This window comes from Perca fluviatilis, chromosome 18 (genome assembly GCF_010015445.1).
Source record: "Perca fluviatilis chromosome 18, GENO_Pfluv_1.0, whole genome shotgun sequence".
Lineage (NCBI taxonomy): Eukaryota > Metazoa > Chordata > Actinopteri > Perciformes > Percidae > Perca > Perca fluviatilis.
In genome coordinates, this window is record NC_053129.1 from 18,293,836 (window position 1) to 18,314,843 (window position 21,008).

Sequence of the window (21,008 nt, forward strand, 5' to 3'; positions counted from 1 at the left end):
CCTCCGTCTATATAGCATTTATTGAGTGGTGTGAAAATGACCTAAGAGCAGCAACAGGTTGTCATTCCTGCAGTTCTCCACAGAATATCTAGATTTAAATATTCAATCGTGCTAGAATTTCATGTTTTATAATAATAGACATAATACAAAAATCTTTCTTTCAAGAGTACCTGACACATATCTGACAATCCATTATACATACCATTGTAGTTTTCATCTAATAATTTCAACATAATGCATCATAGTCAAACTTGAGATATATACTATATTTGCTTTTTTAAATTGGCATTTCACTCAGGTTACTGTTGACAGGTATGAAAGAGTAAATCATTTACTTGTTTTAATTTGCATTATTTCTTTTTCTTGGCAATTGTTCTTGTCCAAAGACAAATTTTATATTTACAAGGATAAATCAATTTCTGAGTAGATATTTAAGTCAATAACTCACCAATCACAAATGAGAAGTTTACATTAAATGTAGTAGGAGTTTGTCTAAAATGACGGCATCGTAAAAATATGATGCCAATAGCATCATATTTAAAAAGCTGGAGTAGGATTTCTTTTTGCCTTCATTGGGCAAAAATTCCATAATAACCTTTCAGCATATTGTTATTGAAGTAGTCTGACAGAAAACTAGACTTAAGCACTTATTCTTGGGTTTAGCCGGTGACGGAAGACTTTGGTCAATCACAGGTCATTTCAGAATGAGAGCATTCCTATTGGCTATTCTACAAATGCAGATGCATGTGCATGTCCCTTTAGATGGTAAAAGCCTGATTCAATGGCGGAAAACCTGCAGAAAAAGTTTCTATTTAAGCACTGGCAACAACTGCCTACGCTGTAAAGCAACCCAAAAAAAGATGACAGACTTCTATAAAAGAGAGTTAATGACAATAAACTGGTGAAGCATTTCAGAGATTAAGAGAAAATGTTACTAACAGTTTAGCCTTCTGCTAACTGTTGCTAAAGGCTCACAGCTGGGTTGATAGAAGTTCATGGTTATGTATCTGTCTAGCGCCTCTAATCACAGTATGTCATCTCAAAGGGCTTTACAAGCCCACAAGTTTGCAACCGTATAATGGTACTGGTATCAGGATAAGATTGGGATGATTAAATTAATAACTAGTACTTAGAACTAAGTACTCGTACAGGTTACTGTATTAAGTGTGTGTGTATGCCCATGCTCGTCCGGTGGGAGGGGCTTAGAACTGAGAGCCTGTATTTTCATATTCTGGCGTTTTTTTGCCTTTTTCAGAAAAATGCCTACCCCAGCTTTAAAACACATTTACAGGTATGATATATTTTAAGCAGTTTGATCAAAACGAAAATGCTTAACTGTGTGCAAATGTTAATGACAGATGTGAATCCTTAGCTTGATGTGTAAACTGAATAAGTGGGCTTACAGTCCACTAGAGGACCACTGGCTTGGCTAAATTGGCCCTAACTCTGGCTTGGTCCACAGCATCCAACATGTTCTTGCTGTCCATAGCCAGAGTGTGTGCTGCAGCCAGCATCTGTTTCTGACACTCCTCCTTCAACGAGGTGATGGAATTCTGCTGGGCCATCCGCATTTTGTTGATCAGCTCCGCCATGTCATGGTTCAGCAGCTTCTGGGTGCCCTCGATCTGTGGGGACGGTAAGCAAACATAATGGATGGGCACTATCGGCCCTTTTTTCATGGAAGACATACGTGAAATGTCACAGTAGGAAAAGCACAGGTGAAATAATAAAATTAATGATGGCTGAATTACATTTAGCTGCTTCAGTGTTAGGGTCCTGGTATTATGCATGCTGACTCACTGTCACACTGCCATGACTTACTGGGATATTTGAATTCAACAGAGCCATTGTTTATGTTATTAGTAACACACTTTTCCTACTATAACAAAATGTCTCCTGTGAAAAAGGCCTATAAAACGCACGTGTACAATATTGTGTAATCCAAATAAATAGACAAGGGCACTACAGTACTTTTTTTAAACTTATTAACGTCAACTGTTTGACTGTTTTTCATGTACAGCACATATATGGGCCTTTAGGTACATTTTGTTGAGCCCCTGTGTGCATCAGCTGGTCTTGTTTTAAGTAAGCAAGAAATGCATCAACTTGTATTTGATAAATATGGCTTTGTAGAAACTGCTCTAATATGCAAGCTTTGGATTTTGGGTGTACTCAGCCAGAATAGTAAACATGAAATGGTAATTTCCTCTGTGCTTCTTTGTGTTTGAAGAAAAGTTATGCAACGTTCTGTTTCAGTGACAAACGGCATCAACCAAAAATCAATAAAGAAAGAGAGTCAGGAGAGGAGAAAACACAGCCAACAGGCTGCAGACAATATACTATACCTCAGTCCTGACAGACTTGTGTAAGGTGGGCAGTATGTCATCCACGCTGCGAATCAGATCTCGTAAAGCCATCCCAACAGACTGTGGGCAGAGATCAATGCAGATAATAAATCAGCTGTATGACTCAAGAGGTTGTGTTTTCCATTACAATTCACACACTTTCAATTTGCCTCTAAAGCAGCAGCAAACTGTAAAAATGAAGTAAAATACAGATTTTTGTCTCTGTGTACCTTGACAATGGTGATATATTTTTCCGGTGGTGAATCAGTGATGTCATTCTTGAGTTGGACAACAACTTTGACCAGTTCCATGACGTATTGGTACACTTTGTCGTCAGAGCGGTCCAGCTCAGCTGTGGGTGCAGGCTAAGTAAGAGGGAATAATGTGTTTTAATAATTAAAATACTCATCCTCATTAATTTACACAAAGGATCACTGGGCACTATTTTAAATGCATGTTGGCATCAATTCCCTTTCAATTGAAAGGGAATTTTACTTTCTTGAGATGACTGAGTTCATTATAAATTTTCTTTATCTAAAAATCAAAGCTAAATGGTCTTTTCAGGGGGCTAAACAAATATTACATTTAAAAAAATGAATTAATATAATTACCTGTGCTGTGAGCCGTGGGGGCTTTTCTGGAGGTGCTGCAGCGCAGAAAGATTAACAATATGAAAGAGAAAGAAAAGAAAAGAAAGACAGGAGGGTTTAGAGAGCGATGATAGCTTTCAGAATGACTCGAAATAAAAGGGAATTCATTCATTTCTTTTGAGCGCTTACCATTCTGTGCGTCAGCTTCAGGGGACTAAAATGAATTGGAAAAGTATGAATTTCATGATGATTAGAAAATAAAGCAATGTTGTCTATACTTGTAAATAGCAGGACTATTTGCAGACAAATAATTATATAAATCTGTGACAATCACTCAATTCCCTCAGATTAAATCTCACTTATTATTTTTAGTGTTTCTGTTCTACTTTCACTAAAGCGTGCCTACCAGTAATTCTGCTGACGGTTTCCTACAATTCCAATAATGCTTCTCTTAATGTTCATACCCTATAATGCAATGTATGAACTTCTGCAAGTAAATTTAGATAATGGTTATATATGACCAGAGTGAACATTGTATTGCATATTGTTGTAATACATTTCAGTGCATTAGCTCTTGTGTTCCTGATCACTGAAGAAGAAAAACAAAAATGTCTTTTTTTTTAATTCCTTTTTAGCATTTTGGAAATGAAATGTGTATTTTCTGTTTTTAGTGCTCCTGTGATCACATCATGTCATAATTGCACTTTAATTGCTTTGATTTCCAATTTAAATAACCACACTTACTTTTCTGCTGCTACAGAAGTTTTAGGTAGCTGAAAACAGTTTTCCAACTCTATTATAGCTGCACTACACTACGCAAACTACTACATGTTGTGTGGCATCATGCTGGGCTCAGAAATGTAAGCTATATCGCCAAAAGCTGTTAGGTGAACATTATTTAAAGTAGATTCTTCTTTTAATGTGTCTGAAATGACAGTTTGTGTAGGCAGACACCTACCGCTGGGCCGGCAGTGTCCTCTGGTCCCATGGGGTCCTGAAAAAGAACAGGCAAGTTTATTTTATAGAATGTGGACATGGACCCCTTTTCTGGAACTGTTATCAGGGGAACATTCAATTTATGACTAGTGGGGTGTCGAGAGTAAATGAGAGGGTTGATATTGTTTATCGATGTCTAGTTCCACTGAGCCTCCAGGGCATCATTAAATTGGACATGGGGACACAGAATCACAGAGAGGGGGCTGACAAGAGTTAATAATGCTCTGTTTCCCACCAGGAGTCTCTCCTCTTCTTTCAGCCACTTTTTATCCTCCATCATGTCTTCTTTCTGCTGGCGGAGAGTGTTCTGCATGTGCTGTCTCTCCCTCTGCCACAGGCCTGTGGCGTCCTCCCTGCTTTTCGGTTCCACTCGGAAAAAGTCGCCCTCCTAAAATCGGTTTAAGTGTAACAGAAGAATGACCATTAACAACACACAAAGCTTTTTTTTTTTTTCTAAATGCATTCATTTTTAACTCCAGACTTAGCAACATTTCAACACGTACAGTACAGGCCAAAAGTTTGGACACACCTTCTCATTCAATGCGTTTCCTTTATTTTCATGACTATTTACATTGTAGATTCTCACTGAAGGCATCACAACTATGAATGAACACATATGGAATTATTAAAAAAGTGTGAAATAACTGAAAACATGTCTTATATTTTAGATTCTTCAAAGTAGCCACCCATTGCTTTTTTTAATAACTCTGCAAACCCTTGGTGTTCTCTCAATGAGCTTCATGAGGTAGTCACCTGAAATGGTTTTCACTTCACAGGTGTGTTTTGTCAGGTGTAATTAGTGGAATTTTTTCCCTTGTTAATAAAAAAAGCAAAGGGTGGCTACTTTGAAGAATCTAAAATATAAGACATGTTTTCAGTTATTTATATATATATATTTATAAGTACATAATTCCATATGTGTTCATTCATAGTTTTGATGCCTTCAGTGAGAATCTACAATGTAAATAGTCATAAAAAAATAAAAGGAAACGCATTGAATGAGAAAGTGTGTCCAAACTTTTGACCTGTACTGTAACTTCAAATGTAAGGAAAGTGACACACACAGACAAGATTAGACCTTTAGACAAAGTGCTGAGTCTTACTTACCGCCATACTTCGAGGTCGAGGGGAGAAGGACGGCAACGTGAGACTGCTCATGGAGTCGGCGGGGGACTGGTAATCACATGGGCTGGCCAGGTCAGGTGAGCTGGCACACAAAGCCTCGTTCAGCTGCACAGATACACACACAAACACACACACACACACACACACACACACACACACACACGCATACACACATCACTTACATGAATATATTTTTTAAGTAAAGCCTGTCTTGGAGGAAACAGGTTAGAGGGTTGTTGGGTACGCTACTGTACCTGAATGTGTAGACCAATACTGAGCATGTTCCCAAAGCGCCCAGGTTGCGTTCTTGAAGGCTGCAGTAAATATTCAAAAGCTGTATTAAAATATACACCAAATTAAAACATTACACTTATATAATGTGATGTTGTGTAACATGTAACTGGCTGAATTTGACCCGTACCTTGGGAGGAGGCTCGTTAAAGTTTAACTTGGTGTCAAATAATTTTGTGGCGCGCGCTCTGTCCCTCTCTCTCTCCGCTTCCTGCTCCTTCTCCATCTTGTGGACATCACTGACAGATTTTAGACAACAAGTTATATCATGTCTTAGTAAGAGAGGTCTAAAAATACACCTAAATGGCTGTTATTGCAGGTAACTATACATGGCACTAAATCATTTCAGTGCACAGCTGATCTACCCTCTTAATTGTTTACCATTTTAAAACTAACCAGCGATCCATTGATCGAACTTCCTCTATATTGAATTTACTCTGGCAAGGGAGTTGAATTGATACATTAAATCAAAACACTTTTTGCATCTTTGCAGAGGTTAAAATAAAACAACAGTAACCTTTGTCATTGTTCTTCAAGAGTTAACGGAAATTGCCAATTGAGAGTTACAAACCATTGACTCATAAGAAAAGGAGTAGAAGTAAGAATCATTAGAGAAAGGTCATCACCCTAGATCCCACCTTAATTTAAGGGTCTTTATTCATATTCACTCAGAGCTTTTTATTGAATAGATTTTATATCAAACAGAGAAGTACCTGATCTTGACCACCAGCTCGGTGAAGTTGGGTCTCTCTCTGGGGTCGTAGGACCAGCAGCGTGTCATGAGTGAATAGAGGGCAGGAGGGCAGTTGTCCGGCTTGGGCAGCCTGATTCCCTGCTCCAGTTGGTTGATCACGTCTCTGTTCTCAAGCCAGAAAAACGGCTGCTGTCCAAAACTCATTATCTCCCACATGCATACAGCTATCGAGGAGAGAAACAAAGAAATGCTTAGACGTAAGGTTCAAACCTACCATGCTTTATCTGCCCATTGAAATAATACTGGTTTGTGTCATGGCCCCAAACCCAAGCTGCTGACTCTTTTTCATTTCTCATTTCCTTTCAAACGCACAGAGTGGTTTACTTTTTCTTTGCCTTGAAAACATAAATAATAGATAGTTTGGTTATGTTCCAGAAAATGTTCAGCTTTAGGGGAGGACACAAACCAGTATTATTGCGGCGGGCATATGAATAATGAGAAGCATTAAGGTTATTATGCCTTGTTTGCTTTGGCTCTATCTTTTAGGAAATAAAGAAATCATTAAAAGGTCAGAGTATGCCAATGTTTCCATTTTGGGGTCTGAGACCTTAGAGAAGTTGAAGTAAATACACATGAAGATCTGAGATGTTTACTGTGATCCATTTGATTGTAATGAGGCTATTGGTATGAAATACTGCAGCTCACAGGTGATAACAGATGATACTGTAACTTGATTATTGAATCATGTAATTAGTAGATCCTGTACATGCTCTATACAAATGTATATAAAATGGTTTCTAACCCATCATCCCTGAATGCCCCAAAGGAGATAATACTGTGTACCTATAGTACTGGATATAATATCAGTTGAAGTCATTTTGTCATACAAATCATCCAGTACTTTTTTTGGGTTAAGATTAACCAGCCACCTGCCTTTTGCCATGTGTGAGTGAGTGTGGTTTCTTGTCTCATTCCCCAAACCCGCTAAATGTCTTTGCACTGAGCTGATGTACTGTATTTTAGTGGATCACAAGCTCACCAAACATCCAGACATCACTGGCTGTGGTGAAACGTCTGAAGTTGATGGATTCCGGGGCCATCCACTTGATTGGCAAGCGAGTAACAGATGCTGCAAAGAAATAGGTGAAGTTGGTATTTTGTGGTCACCATTTTTCATTTTTGGACAAGGAAAAAAAGATGTACTTTTTCAAAATGTGGCAACTATATTATGTTATGTTATGTTTTAAGTCAGGGATATGTGTGTGTATGCATTACAATTTAGACAATTAGGTGACCAATCAGATCAACTTTATTCTCCTTAGTGCCTCTCTTTACCTTTGTAGTATTCTTCATGCTCAATGTATCTCGATAGACCAAAGTCTCCGAGCTTCACACAGTCTGGACTGGCGACTAACACATTACGAACCGCAATGTCTCTGTGACAAAACACGCATAAGACAGAAAGAAACATATATGTATTTACAGATGGAGATGGTAATTATATAGATAATACAGGCAGAGTTTCTTAAATGGCCCGAAGCCCTTTCGGATTGACCAGAATTTCTCTCCTGATCACTGCAGTGCTGCCATGATTGCAGCAAAAAAAAATACAAATGGAATCTTTGCATTTTCCACAGAGGCAGAAAGTAACTTCCTTCGTCTGTGTTTTTTTCTTCACAGGAGATTGAATCCAATCTTGCTGTCGGAAATGTGTTGATAACATTCTGCAGAAACAACTGAGCGTGACATGTTTCTCGGTCATCTCACATCAACTTTCTGTAATGTTGTGTCTCAGTATAAATGCTTCATTTAAGTGAAAAATGAATGCTTTATTGTCACTGCATTATATGACTCCATTTTACATTCAAATGTTAAAGCTTTTTGTTTTGTTTTTCTTGCTGTACCTATCAATAGGACTGTCACCTTGCCCTTTTCCTCACCACCCTGTGAGTTAACACTGTGCAGTAAATCACACCTCAATTAGTCAAATTATTTCAAGAACATACTTTAACTCAGCGTGATCGGCTCAGAACATTACAGGTTGTGCCTCTTCTCTCATGACAGTAACAAATGACCTAATTTATCACACAAGGACATTTTGCACAGTATGTCTGTGTCACCACAGATATACTGTGCAAACATTATCATATCATACAAAATCAGTATGGGTTAGCTGCTCACGGTGCCTCAGTAGTGCCATCTAAGTGACAACTTTGTCATCATCCCACACAAAAAGTTTTATTACACCCTAAACATGAGGCCTTGCTTTTATGCATAATCTTTTAAGGGACTCGATATGGCTCCATCAATTTACAGAAGATTGTCAGTTGATCGGAGAAATTGATCGTAAGTCATGATTATTATTGGATCTTTTTCTTTTCGGCCAGGATAATAAATGTAAGCGTACATAGTATACTGTATGTTCTGTGTTAGCCATTCTTCCTGTGATGAAAACAGCACAGACACAAGACAACAGCTGTATCTCCACTTCCTGGATAACAACACAAACAATAAAGGAGCCTCTCACCTGTGCACCATGTTGACCCCTTCAAGGTAGACAAGAGCTTTGCAGATCTGCAGGCTGAACAGCACCAGAGTTATATTTGTCAGCTTTTTCTGGTTCTGAGTTAGGTAGTTCCCGAGCTGCAACGTCACATTTAAGTAAGACAGGAATCACTTATTCTTTATCTGCACTGATTTTCTGTCTTAGGTGCATGAATCAAGCTGCAACACAATGACTCAGAACTGTGTAAGATTTCAGTTCAATTCTACAGTACGATTAGATTAAAACTGAAATCATGGAATTATGATTGGCACTAACCTCTCCATACTCATAAAGCTCCATGACGATCCACACAGGGTCGTCCTCTATGATTCCAATCAGTTTGACAATGTTCTGATGATTGAGGTTCTTCATAATTACTGGCAAGCACACAAAGTCCCCATAGTTATTGTCACAGTTATTGTTATCACATTTGCTTCATTATATTCTACACATTTTACCAATTACCTGCTTCACTCATGAACTTCTCCATCACATCAGGTGAACAGTCTTTGCAGGTCTTCACTGCCACGTTAATCCTCTCGCCATTCTGTTAAATCAACCACGGAAAAAGACACCGTGATGCTGTGAACATTTGAATGGAAACTAGTGAAACATTTACAGAGACTGTGGCGGACAGAAAATTAATCTGCAACTATTTTGATAATTTTTCAATAAATGTATACATTTTTCAAACAAAAACCAAACATTCTTTGGTTACAGCTTCTCAATCGTGACGATTTTCTGCTTTCATTGGTCTCATGTGACAGTAAACTGGTATATTTAGCGTAGGGGACTGTAATCTGAAGATCTTCATTTAGGCTTTAGATCATTCTGAAAAGCAGTTTTAGCAGCAGCAGATGAAGATAAATGTCAGTTGCAGCTCTACTACATGTACATGTAATTCAAGTCAATACAATCTGATATTCTATAGCTACATATTTTATGCAGCAATTGTCACTCCTGGTAACAAAAATATTGTATTAATTTATATTTCTCCAACAAGCTTCCCACAATTATAGTCTGTAGTCAGTTTATAGATAGTTTTATCCTTTTTTTGCTGTTAGTATTGATATACTTCAACTAGGGGGATGCACTTACACCCTTTTTGTAAACTCCATCGTAGACTTCCCCGAAAAAACCCTCACCAAGGATTCGGCCGAGAACAATGTCACTTCGGTTGATCCCGTACTTAATAACTACAGAAAAAGATTTAAATTGACGATAGTTCAAAAGTGAGTTCCACAGCTATTATTCTGCAAAAGACATGAATACAAACTTTCGACGAACCTGATTTGGGCCTTTCATCCAGAATCTCACAATAGATTTCTGACCCTGAAAATACGAAAGAAAGATGAATTTGCTTTTACTTCATAAGATAATGACATAAAGGTTTGGCTTTGAAGATGTTATGTATAGCATTATACATGTAGGTTATGTAAAACTATGAAAACAGTCAGCTCACCCATGCTGTGTCTGGCCGAGCTGGTGTCTCTGCTGCTCCACAGAAAAGACAGAATGAGAGAAAGCCCCGCTTATAAATGTTCAAGTTATGGCTCCTCAGAGGGCTGACAGAATGATTCAATGAAACAGCCTTTCTCATTTATAACTCAAACTTTTCATTTCATCCTACAACAAAAGAATATTATAACAACTTGGACTCTGCATCTACGCTGAGGCTGAGGGAGGGCACACATCATTCAAAGTTTTAAAAACAGACACTCACTCCGTAGGAATCTCAGGTAAGGAATTCCGTGCATTGGCATCTAGGATAGAAGTGAGTTATGATAATTCCAGTTAAGATTAAATAATACATTTTAAAAGTCTTTCATATGCTCCATCCGTAGAAACAGCATATGTATTGTAAGCTTTAACCACGGTAATGTTGCAACAGGGGAAGTGGTTGAGTAGTACACACCTCTATTTGGTCGGTAGATGACAGTATCATCTGTGTCAGTTTCCAAGCGGCAGTAGCCATCAATAAGGTCCATCATGTTCTCTGCCATAGGGACTGTGGCCACATTGATTGATAGACGCTATCAGGAAGAAGAAAAAAGGCCACAGTGTAAGCACATGTACCGGCTCACATTTCCTGTGCAGACGCTCTCTATAGTAAATGTATTGATTTATTTGAGCTATTCTGATTCTTAACACTGTACAAAGTAATATTGTATAACTAGGTAGATAGTGTCGTGGTACTTACTTGTCTGGCCCCCTCTATGTTGAGGTCTATGAGAGCCTTGCCATCGCTCTGAGATAAGCACTGTATTTTCTTGATCTGTTTGAAGTCGGCTAGAAAAACAGGCTGAGGCACATAAAAGAGGAATGCAATAAATGTAATTATGAGACTGATTACATTTGATAAGCGGCGTTAGATCTATAATGACGTAGCATCCACTGATGGAAAGGGACCAGTTTCTTTGAAAGATATGTCTAGACATGAAAAATCCAGAAAGGAGTTGATAAATACAACTTTCAGAATAAAAAAAGCAGTGGTATTTTTAGAAGTATATACGATTACTACAAAGGAATAGTTACTGTATATTGTATTGAAATACAATTACATTTTGGGAAATGTGCTTATTTGCTTTCTTGCCGAGAGTTAGATGAGAAGATTAATTTCCGCTTTTATGACATGAGAGTGCTATAAATCTTCTCTCTCTAACTCTCAGCAAGGAAGTGAATAAGCACATTTCCCAAAATGGTCAACAATTTATTTAACACAAATCCTGAAACTAGGCTAGATAGATTAGCTATACAACACAACACAATGTAATGTATGATGAAAGGTCAAAGCCCTCTCTAGTAATACCTAAATCTTAACCATGCTTACCGCTGAATTCTTGTGCGTGCGTTGGCGAATCCCCCTCCCACCAATGACCAGCTCCACTGCAAGACTCCAACCTTGCTATTGGCAAGTGAGCGTGGGAAAATGTTTGTAATATTAATGTGAACAAGAGCAGATTTGGATTTGATGTTTAGAACCATGACTACCATAGGATTTAGGGGGCTACTCACCACTAGTTCACATGGGAAAACCTCTTCATCGTAGTTGATGAAGTCTTTGAGGGTCTCAAAAAACTTGATAATGCAGTCTTCCTCCTTGAGTGTTGCGTACTGTTGAAACGTTTGCTGGATCAACTTCCGTAGCGGCTTTGGCTGGATCACAAGCAAGGACATTTAAAATATTATTTTTATGTACATTCTGATGAAGGTCTGATTGACCGCCCAGTAGTAAATACGGAAAATAAATGTGGTAGTCATTAAGAAAAGCAAGGTTAGCGTAGTTTACCTTCATGCTGTTAATCAGCTGTTTAGGAAAGAAGAGGTCCAGGCCCACGTCTTTTCTTCATTTGTAAAGGAACATTCAGAAAAATAGTAGGAATTAAAAAAATAAATATATATATATATATATATATATATATATATATATATATATATATATATATATATATATATATATATATATGTATGTATATTGCTACCAGATTAAAACATAATGTTCTAAATGTTATCTTTTAATTGACTACAAAAATGGTAGTCAAGCTGCTACAAGGATTTTCGGCAACATCATCCAGTAGGGCTTTTAAAAGGGTAACTCAATGCTCACCATCGACTCATACAGAGTAATGAGTGAAGTTATGTCACCAAAGTTACAAGATCAATGGAAAATAAAAACTTACTCTAGCAGCTCAAAGTTGGACTTCTTCTCGAGACCTTTTGCATTCATGTCTTTGTAGAACCTCCTATGAAAAGAAAACATCTCAGCAACTAATGAATTTTATACAACCAAATGTTCTTCCTAAAGAACTAAACAAAAAGTCACTTGATGACCTACTCTTCTACATCTATAATAAACCCATCAAATGTACCAGAGTATATTCTGTATAACACATGGAAAACCTGCCAGTATAACTCTAACCAACTCCATCAAGTAACCTTGCACTTATCACAGCACTCAATAAAACTAATTTAATTAAGACTTTGAGAGCAAAAGAACGAGAGGACAGCAGTGACTCACCTTATCTCCAAACAGCCGAGCGCCAGCGCCATCCCATCACTGACCTTAGAGGCATGATACTGCATGTAATCACTACGCACCTGTCATAAAATGAAACACAAACACATGAATACTACAGTTATACTGGACTATTACACTATTGTAAAAAATAATTTGATATGGTGACTAAATAAAGATTTATATAGATTTATATTTATTTTCCCATTTCCACTCACGGACAGTTTTTATATTGACAATACTGGGCAACAGCACAGATTTCTTTTTTTTTAAGATTATTTTTTGGGCTTTTCCGCCATTATTTGACAGGACACCTAGGTGAGAAAGGGGAGAGAGAGGGGGAAGACATGCAGGAAATCGTCACAGGTCGGATTCGAAAGCTGGACCTCTGCACCGAGGCATAAACCTCCAAGTGTATGTGCGCCTGCTCTTCCCACTGAGCCAACCCAACCACACAGCACAGATTTAATGTACTGCTCATAATTATTATTCAGCTTCTCTGCAGAATTGAATGGTTTCCAGCGGGCTGGTAGAAAACATGTTGTGGCCCTGTCATACAGTACTGAAGGTTTTACATTGTTATATGTAGAGTAGGGCTGCACAGTTTACTGCAATTTTATAGAAATCGCAATATGGACTAGTGTAATATCCAAATTGCAGGGAGACGCAATATTTGTTAAAAGCAAAATATGTGTCAAACCATTCTGAATGTAGTATTGTGGTGCTGCAGAGATGTACCGGTCCTGCAAAAATCACACTATAATCATTTAAAAAATATATATATATTTTTCAATGAAAATGAGAATCATAATACAAAAAATTATCATTCCCTCCAATATTGTGAATCATATCACAATATCAGTCAAAATAATCACAATTAGATATTTTCCTCATATCGTGCAGCCCTAATGTAGAGTTCGTCCAAACTAAAGGAGTGCCACCTAAATTTGAATTCAACTTTATCAACACAAAACCAGCCAAGGAAACACATTGACAGCTGCTCTCTTATGTGGTGTCAAAACAACACCTTTTATTGCCAAATATTCATTGGCTAAACAATGAATCCTATACCAGCCAAACAACTTAACAATATAATACAGTGCAGCTTGTTACCTGTTGGTAAAAATACACTAACGTAGATCTGTCATCTTTGAATTTTTCCACGAAATCGATGGGAACGTATCTGACACGAAGGTCATACCTGCATTCGGAGAGAAAACAGACACACCATGCAAGTTTATTAAATGCCATACTCTCATTTTACAAGATCAAATCAGACACAAACGTCCTTGCAATCTATCAGTACCTCCACTCAGCTTCCACATGATGGCTCTCGTAGCGTTGCTCCACCTCGCTGACAGTCAGATCTGGATGCAGCCAGTGAAGTTCGTCTGACTTCAGGTGCTTCAGCAGGAGGCCGTAGCATCCTGCGTGTTCGATGTTCGGCCCCAATCGACCACTGATCAGAATCGAACGAATGATAGCCTAAAGGAGACAAAATGAGCAATCTTTGAATTTTTTTAAAATATCATGAACTTTTATTTACCCTTCCATTTATTGCACTTTGTGGATGATACTTGCTTCAAATTTACACATAAGGGCTAACAAATTAGCTGTAAAAGAAATCACTGAAAGAAGCACTGAAACTTTTAAAAATGCTTCCTCTCATCATTTCTGTTGCTGTACACCGATGAAGGATTGATTGCCTTTCCTGCATGTTAAGGAGGCTAAATAAAACAGATGTCTGGCTCAAATACAAAACACCACCTTCAATCTTGATGTTTTTTTTTTCGATTTGTAATGGAAACTAGTCACTCACATAAACAAAATTACTCTCTTAATCACAGTGTTCTGACACATCACCTCCCTTCACCAGATTTCTTTTAGATTTCTCTTACCCTAATTTGCCAAGAGCTGTCACATTTAACCAGTTTGAAGTTCTTGCCCAAGGTGTTGTTGGTGCAGAAGCACACTTTGAGGATCTTGGTAGGCCCTCCGTCCCCAGTAAAGTGCGATTCAGGGGTGGACTCTGTGCTGCTTTGGCTTGGAGTCAGCAACTTCCAGGACAGGGTGTCACCGGACATCACCTCATACATTCTCAAGGCTGGGTAAGCACCATCATATCCACGTCATCCTTTCAACAGACAAAAGGAAAAAGATTCATTAAGATTTTAAAATGAGTAGTAAAACGTTGGGGGTCCTAAACTGGTTGCAATCTTCAATCCTGAAGATGACAAATTGGAAAAGAGGAAAGCCTGTTTCATATAATAAGGTGCTGGTTTTTAAGATTGTGGTCCAGGTAATCCAAAGATTTAACTGTAGTGACAATGTGTCTTTAACACGAGAGTACACACTGTTCCGTGACTTATTGCTTCATCATAGTACTACAGTCATACTACGCTTCACATTCATGATCTTGTGCAGTGTCTGTGACTCATCATTTGATTCAGAGAGCCACTGATTACATTCCTTCCTAACTGTTACTGCAAGTGAGGGCCTGTGTGATTCAGGAAGTCAAATTGTGACAGTGTGGAGACATCAATGAGGAAAACTCCTTGAAATTCGTTCTTCTTACTGAATGCAAACATAACTTACATTTCACAGCATTTGCAGTGTTGAAGGGGAAACTACCTGGCTGACAGGGAAAACAAAATGCCGTAAACTGAAACAACACCTAAATCTGTCCGAAACCAAACAACAGTGATGACTGAGCAACTTGTGTAGTAGCTTCTTCGCTGTGGGCTGTTATGCAACCTACATGCAAGAATCTGAGGTTGAAAAAAAATCCTAATTTAGCAGAGAAGCAGCTCTTCTGTCCTTTTTAAAGGAATCATTTCACATTTTGGGAAATACTCTTACACGCTTTTTTGTCAAGAGTAAGATGAGAAGATTGATACCACTTACGTAGAGAGAGTCAGAGCCACAATATGGTTAGCTTAGCTTAGCATATAGACCCGAAACAGGGGAAACAGCTAGCCTGGCTCTGTCTGAGGGTAAAAATATCTACCCACCAGCACCTCTAAAGATCACTATTTAACACGCTGTATCTTTTTTGTTTAAATGGGCTTTACACGATATTTAGAACACAAATATATAACAGTAAACCAGTATTACCTATGTAAAGATATAGTGGGGTAATGGCGTCCTTAGCAGAGAATAAAGTCACACTCCCTCTGTGTGTGTTGTAATCCAAGCTTCTCTGTTCTTTGTTTTGATAGCCGGTCCGGCCGCGCGTGCATCTCAGTGCATGTGAGTGTGAGGGCTGTGCCAAAGCGTCAGTATTTGACGAGTTGGGGAACGGTCTGTGAGAGCCGTGTGGAGACAATCCCAGACTGCATATCGAGTACAACCATAGACTGAGTACAACCCCTTTAATACGTACAAAAAACGAAAAGTAAAAATGACAATTTGTGCGGTTTTAAAAGGGCGTATGTAACAGAATATTTCTAGGCTAAGTGCAGAGCGGGGGGTAGTAGGTGGATTCACTTTGGGACAGAGCCAGGCTAGCTGTTTCCCCTTTTTTCCAGTCTTTGTGCTAAGCTATGCTAACCGGCTTCTAGCTCCAGCTACTTATTATCTGTACAGACATGTGAATGGTATTGATCTTCTCATCAAGCTCTTGTGTATAAGAATATTTCCCAAAATGTCTAACCACTCCTTTAAGAAATGAATGCCACATAAAAAAATACATCCCAGGAACAGATCCTGCCCCAACCACTTAACTTTAAACAAACATGGTGACGGTTACTGAAGGTCGTAAAAACTTTAGCGCACAGCCACAATCACAGTCAACTGCAAATGCACGCCTCCAAACAGTCAACCAATATCTTTTCATTGGGTGAAAAATCTGAAAGCCTGCACATACTTTGTTTGAACTTTCAGGTTACAGCAACCAACTGATGCATTAAATAAAACAAATTAGGAAAATACTCTTTCACCTTAAGCACCCGAACATAACTTCTCACATTAATAGTCTGCCCTATCAATCAAACATCTGAGGGCATGTTGACTCAGCACACAGAGTAAATACTTTGAAATAACCTTAACAACCAACCTAGCTGTGAGGCAGACATGGCAGCCAGTTACCCACCTCTCAAGACTGTCCGTCAGAAAAGAGTCATAATGTGTTTTCTCATAAATGAAGCTCCATGTTGTTAGCCTGCTGCGAGGGAGCTGAGCTGTGTGAGTTTCTCTCAGGGCTTTCCGCTGCCGCTGTTGGACAGGGTTGTGTTTTGTTAGCCTGAGGCCATGAATTCCCCAGCAGGGCCGTGCGGTGTGTTGTTGTGTAAGTGTGTGTAAGTATGTGTGTGTATGTATGTGTACAGTGAAAAAAGAGAAAAGGGGAAAGAGAGAGAAGATGAGTGTGCAGCATGGCTGGCATGTTGCACCATCACCTGGGTGTGGGAGGCCAAAGAAGAGGGGATTGAGGAGGTGGAGAGTTTTAAGTACGTGGGGCTGTGGTGGATACAAATACACTCCTTGGCTCACATGGAACAAACAATGAGTCAACAAATGCTGAGAGAGAATTGCAAAATCTGATGTGAGAAGCCAAGATATTTGTCAGCTATGTATAAAAAAAACAACTAAATCAAAGAAAGAAATCTGGAAGAAATGAAGGAAAAGTTTAGTCTGAATGATGAATGACACAATAAATAGCACTGGTTGTGGTGAAGCTTTGGACAGGTTTTCTGTTAAGTGTAATTCTTAAAAGTCTGATAAATACAGATCATGGTATGTATCATTGAAAATTGCCATCAAATGCCCAGTCAGACACACGGTCTTGGTGACTTGTTCTTTTATCAGATATTTATGGATTTAAATCATAATCTTACCAATTCTATACTGTGTTTTGTAAGTTCTTGTACAGCCGCTTGTACTTTAGACCACATTTAACCACGTTTGGCTTATTTTGCTGAATATAAAATAAATATGTTTGTATTTGTCAAAGTAAGGTATTGAGAAAGGCATGTTGTGCCAAAACTCATATTGTATTATAGCACGAGCAGCAAAAATGTTAAAATGATCGCAGGCCCAGTGCTCTGCTGTTTTTAATGTGGTCATTTGATTTGATTTCATAATTCATCAGTTTGTAAAAGAATTATACACTATAATAATGAATGAATTTAGTGATTCTAAACATTTGAAATGTAGCATTTAAATGTTTTTCAGTTACAATGTTGTTATTTATTAATGAAGACACTGTAGCACAGACCTGTATTGTGCTTTATAAAGATTTAGTTTTTTCTACCAAAAATGTTTTGTGCTGGTCAGGGTGTACTTGGCTGAGAAAATATTTTAAAAGGTTATATTATTGAAAAACTTTGAGAACCACTAATCTAAACAATAAAAGCCGCTAATTAAAATTACTCACAGCCATGAAGTCTTTTCTTCTGCGTTTTTCTAACAACTCTCTAGTCTTGTTATTCAGTGAACAAAAAGGACACTTTCCAGGCACACAGTGTTGTTGACTCTCTTAAACTGCTGGCAAAATCTCCCTCGGGATCAGTTGTTATGGTAACAACTATTCCAGAGGGAGATTTTTATCACAAACTGAAAGCAAGGTGGTGTAAACTAACTCTTGCAACACTAAGACACAACAAACGCTGCAGCAGGAATATTATTTAGTACCCAAACATTTGTCCAGATTAGGAGTTATTCCTGCACATTACTGCTGCCAGTCTTCCCTCTCTGGACTCCAGTGTTTTGTTAGAAATGTACAGTATCTAGGAGGAGAAAGACAGGGACTGATTCAGGGTGACAGATTGTGACAAATGAGATTGAAATTCCACAGCAGCTGGCAGAGAAGCTACAAACTTCAACAAGGCTGCTCTAGAGAGAGAGAGAGGAGACTGATAAATTCTTTTGGGCAATGTATCAACAGATACAGTATTAGCTTCCTGCTGATAAATCAGTATCATGTAGGCCAGAGATCATCAACAGGGGTCCGGGACCCCTAGGAGGTCCTCAGAGTCACTGTAGTGGGGCCTCCAAATTATTGTGAATTTTTGAAATTTTTTCAAATTGAAATGTCCCAACATAAAGCCAACATATTATTAGCAAATATAAATCCCCACTGATGATAGGCTTACTGGCCTACGGGTAAGGTAGTCACTAAGATAGCCATCCACAGATACAGTATATCCTAAGGATTCACTCATCCACATGTATGTGTAACATTAAACGATGATTTAGAAAATCCTGCCGACAATTATTATTTTCATGGCTTAGTATTCTATGCACTAAAAAGGTATTTAAAGGCTTTAGGCCGCCCTACAAGTTATTGTAGGCCCAGGTTAATATGCTACTTCATTTTATACAATATTGGTAGTAGGGAGTCTCTGCTCCGTCTCTCTTTCAGTTAAGGGGTCCTTGGTTTAAAAAGCGGCTTGGCTATACGTCCAGAGCTCCAACGATTAGTCCAATAATAATGGATCAAAAGAAAAATAATCAACAACTATTTTCCTAGTCAATTGATTGTTAAAGTATTTTTTTTAAAGCAAAATATTACAAACATTCCATAATTCTGTAGTGAGGATTTTTGGAAAAGTGTGATGGACATTTTTCACTATTTTCTGACATTTTAAAGACAATTAAATGAGAAAATAATCAAACCAGGTTTGAGGTAAATTAGAGACAGTGTCACCATTACCTGTACATAGTTTGTCCACAATGTCAAGATGACTTTTCAACTGTGAAATGGCCTGCTCAGTGTGTATATTGTTCACAATCTTTTAATAAAAAACAAACTAATCTAAGGGATCTAAATCCAAAGATTCATTGTTTAGGTGGTGTTTATTACACTGTGGGCAGCTATATAGTTATTGGACTTTTTAAATATCTCAAAAATCCAGCATATGGGTGGGGCTTCAGGTTCAATCTTTGACTCTCTCTCTCTGCGGTCTCTCTAACTGCACAGTGGTGCAATGGAAGACACACTGTTTTTTCCAGAATGTGTCATGACATGCAATTGTGACTGCATTATCCATTCCATCAAGAAGTGTCCTCAGAAGGTGTTTGTGTGCATTATAGGAAAACTGTCAGCATCAAACTCTCAGAAATCTCATTACACCCATCCATGCTACAGTAGGCTACCTATCCAACTGAAGTGGCCTTAAATCAGACTGTATTTTCTTTAAAGGTAATTTGAAAAAAGGATGTTTTTGAGATTTAAAAATCTGATGCTTGTATAACTTGTGTATCAATTAGAAATCCGAGTTAGTAAGTGAGTGAGTGAGTGAGTGCCGTAGTTATAGCTCTTTTCCTGTTAACACAGGCAGGTATTCAGCCAGGCCTAGCTCTGTAACAGTGTTGTGCTGCGAGGGTCTGCATGCTGCACTGTCATGACCCCAGGCAAGAACTGGAATGTGGCTGGCTGCTTCTTCACCTGCACAGACTTGCTTTGATAAAGAACAAAGTTCTCTCACTCTGGGAGAAAATGGTAGCTAGTATGCTACTTCACATTGTGCCATTACAATCAATATCATTACCTCGAAGAAAATGCAATTATTCAAGCTTCAAAGCCAAGTTTTCCATTTTGCTTGGTCCCACCAAAAAAAAAAAATGCATCCTTTAAAGATGAACTTAACATGTTGTTTACCAGTTAAACAACACAAATCTTTACTTTTAAGCTCATGTAATGGTTTAAATGCAGGTCTATCTGTTTATTTCGTTAACCTCTATAAATGTGGGCCTATTGCAAGCACTTGTATCAGTTGTAATGACTCACCTCAGCAGAAGTTGTAAATCCCTATGCTAAAATACACATTCGCGATCTATTAATCTTTTGTCTTACCTGATTCTGATTAATTCCTCTCTGAGTAAAATCTTGACAGAAAGTGTAACTCCTCACGGAGGGTCCCGGCCTGAAACTTCTTCAGTTCTCTCACCCTGTTATCGAACAGGAGGTGGCAGGTGGCCACTCCCTCACCTATATGAGACTCTGCTGGAAGGTGGGCCCCATGGATGTAGGCTACTTCCTTATTTCCCGAATTCTCCTCATAAACAGGGAATATGGCGGACTACCTCTTCCCCCGCCAAGCTTTTAAAGTAAATTGTATCTGTTTCTTGTGTGTTACTGTACAGTTATGCCATAGTTTTGGTCTTTCTCTGACGCACGAGTGATTTTGAAATGTTATGGTAAATTTCAAAACCTTGTGCTAGTTGCAAAACGCTCAATATATAATTTTTTTTTATTTAGAAATATCGACTTTAATATACAGAATAGAAACTTTAAAAACAAATGTAGTCCTGTCTTGAAGAAATATGACACTTTGTGTACTTCTTGTTGTATTGAGCTCTTTCATGTATAGCCTACTTCCCGTTTTCAGTTGTCTGTTATTTCTTTATACTGGTGTAATTACACCGCCTGAACAGCAGATAGCGATGCAAGCTAAAAAAAAATAAATAA

General features: G+C 38.3%; 1 protein-coding gene across 5 annotated transcripts; it reads right to left on the bottom strand.

Moving 5' to 3' along the window:
- Position 1: 1 nt before the first annotated feature.
- ptk2bb (protein tyrosine kinase 2 beta, b) lies at positions 2 to 20,632 on the bottom strand. Of its 5 annotated transcripts, none has more exons than XM_039781466.1 (31): positions 20,394 to 20,632; positions 14,500 to 14,735; positions 13,908 to 14,086; positions 13,715 to 13,802; positions 12,605 to 12,684; positions 12,267 to 12,329; positions 11,876 to 11,930; positions 11,602 to 11,742; positions 11,417 to 11,491; positions 10,787 to 10,888; positions 10,502 to 10,619; positions 10,310 to 10,349; positions 10,049 to 10,080; positions 9,874 to 9,918; positions 9,685 to 9,782; positions 9,052 to 9,133; positions 8,863 to 8,963; positions 8,569 to 8,684; positions 7,377 to 7,477; positions 7,081 to 7,170; positions 6,061 to 6,265; positions 5,478 to 5,586; positions 5,311 to 5,370; positions 5,039 to 5,161; positions 4,167 to 4,319; positions 3,894 to 3,929; positions 3,125 to 3,149; positions 2,957 to 2,991; positions 2,576 to 2,710; positions 2,346 to 2,426; positions 1,410 to 1,625 (listed from the first exon to the last, which is right to left on the bottom strand). In XM_039781466.1, exons 2-31 carry the CDS (start codon positions 14,695 to 14,697, stop codon positions 1,410 to 1,412), a joined length of 2,982 nt encoding a protein of 993 aa, XP_039637400.1. In that variant the 5' UTR covers positions 14,698 to 14,735; positions 20,394 to 20,632. The 5 variants fall into 5 exon arrangements, with proteins under 5 accessions (XP_039637404.1, XP_039637400.1, XP_039637402.1 ...); XM_039781468.1 differs by lacking the exon at positions 20,394 to 20,632 and adding an exon at positions 17,973 to 18,005; XM_039781467.1 differs by lacking the exon at positions 20,394 to 20,632 and adding an exon at positions 16,692 to 16,826.
- Positions 20,633 to 21,008: the final 376 nt, after the last annotated feature.

Bases quoted from the DNA above. Each gene is read 5' to 3' on its own strand.
- ptk2bb (XM_039781470.1), bottom strand. From the start codon at position 14,697: ATGTATGAGGTGATGTCCGGTGACACCCTGTCCTGGAAGTTGCTGACT. The intron at 11,492-11,601 runs GTGAGTAGCCCC...ACTTGCCAATAG, and splicing joins TTTTCCCATGTGAACTAGTG to CAAGGTTGGAGTCTTGCAGT. The intron at 2,427-2,575 runs GTACACAGAGAC...CTCTGCCCACAG, and splicing joins AATATATCACCATTGTCAAG to TCTGTTGGGATGGCTTTACG.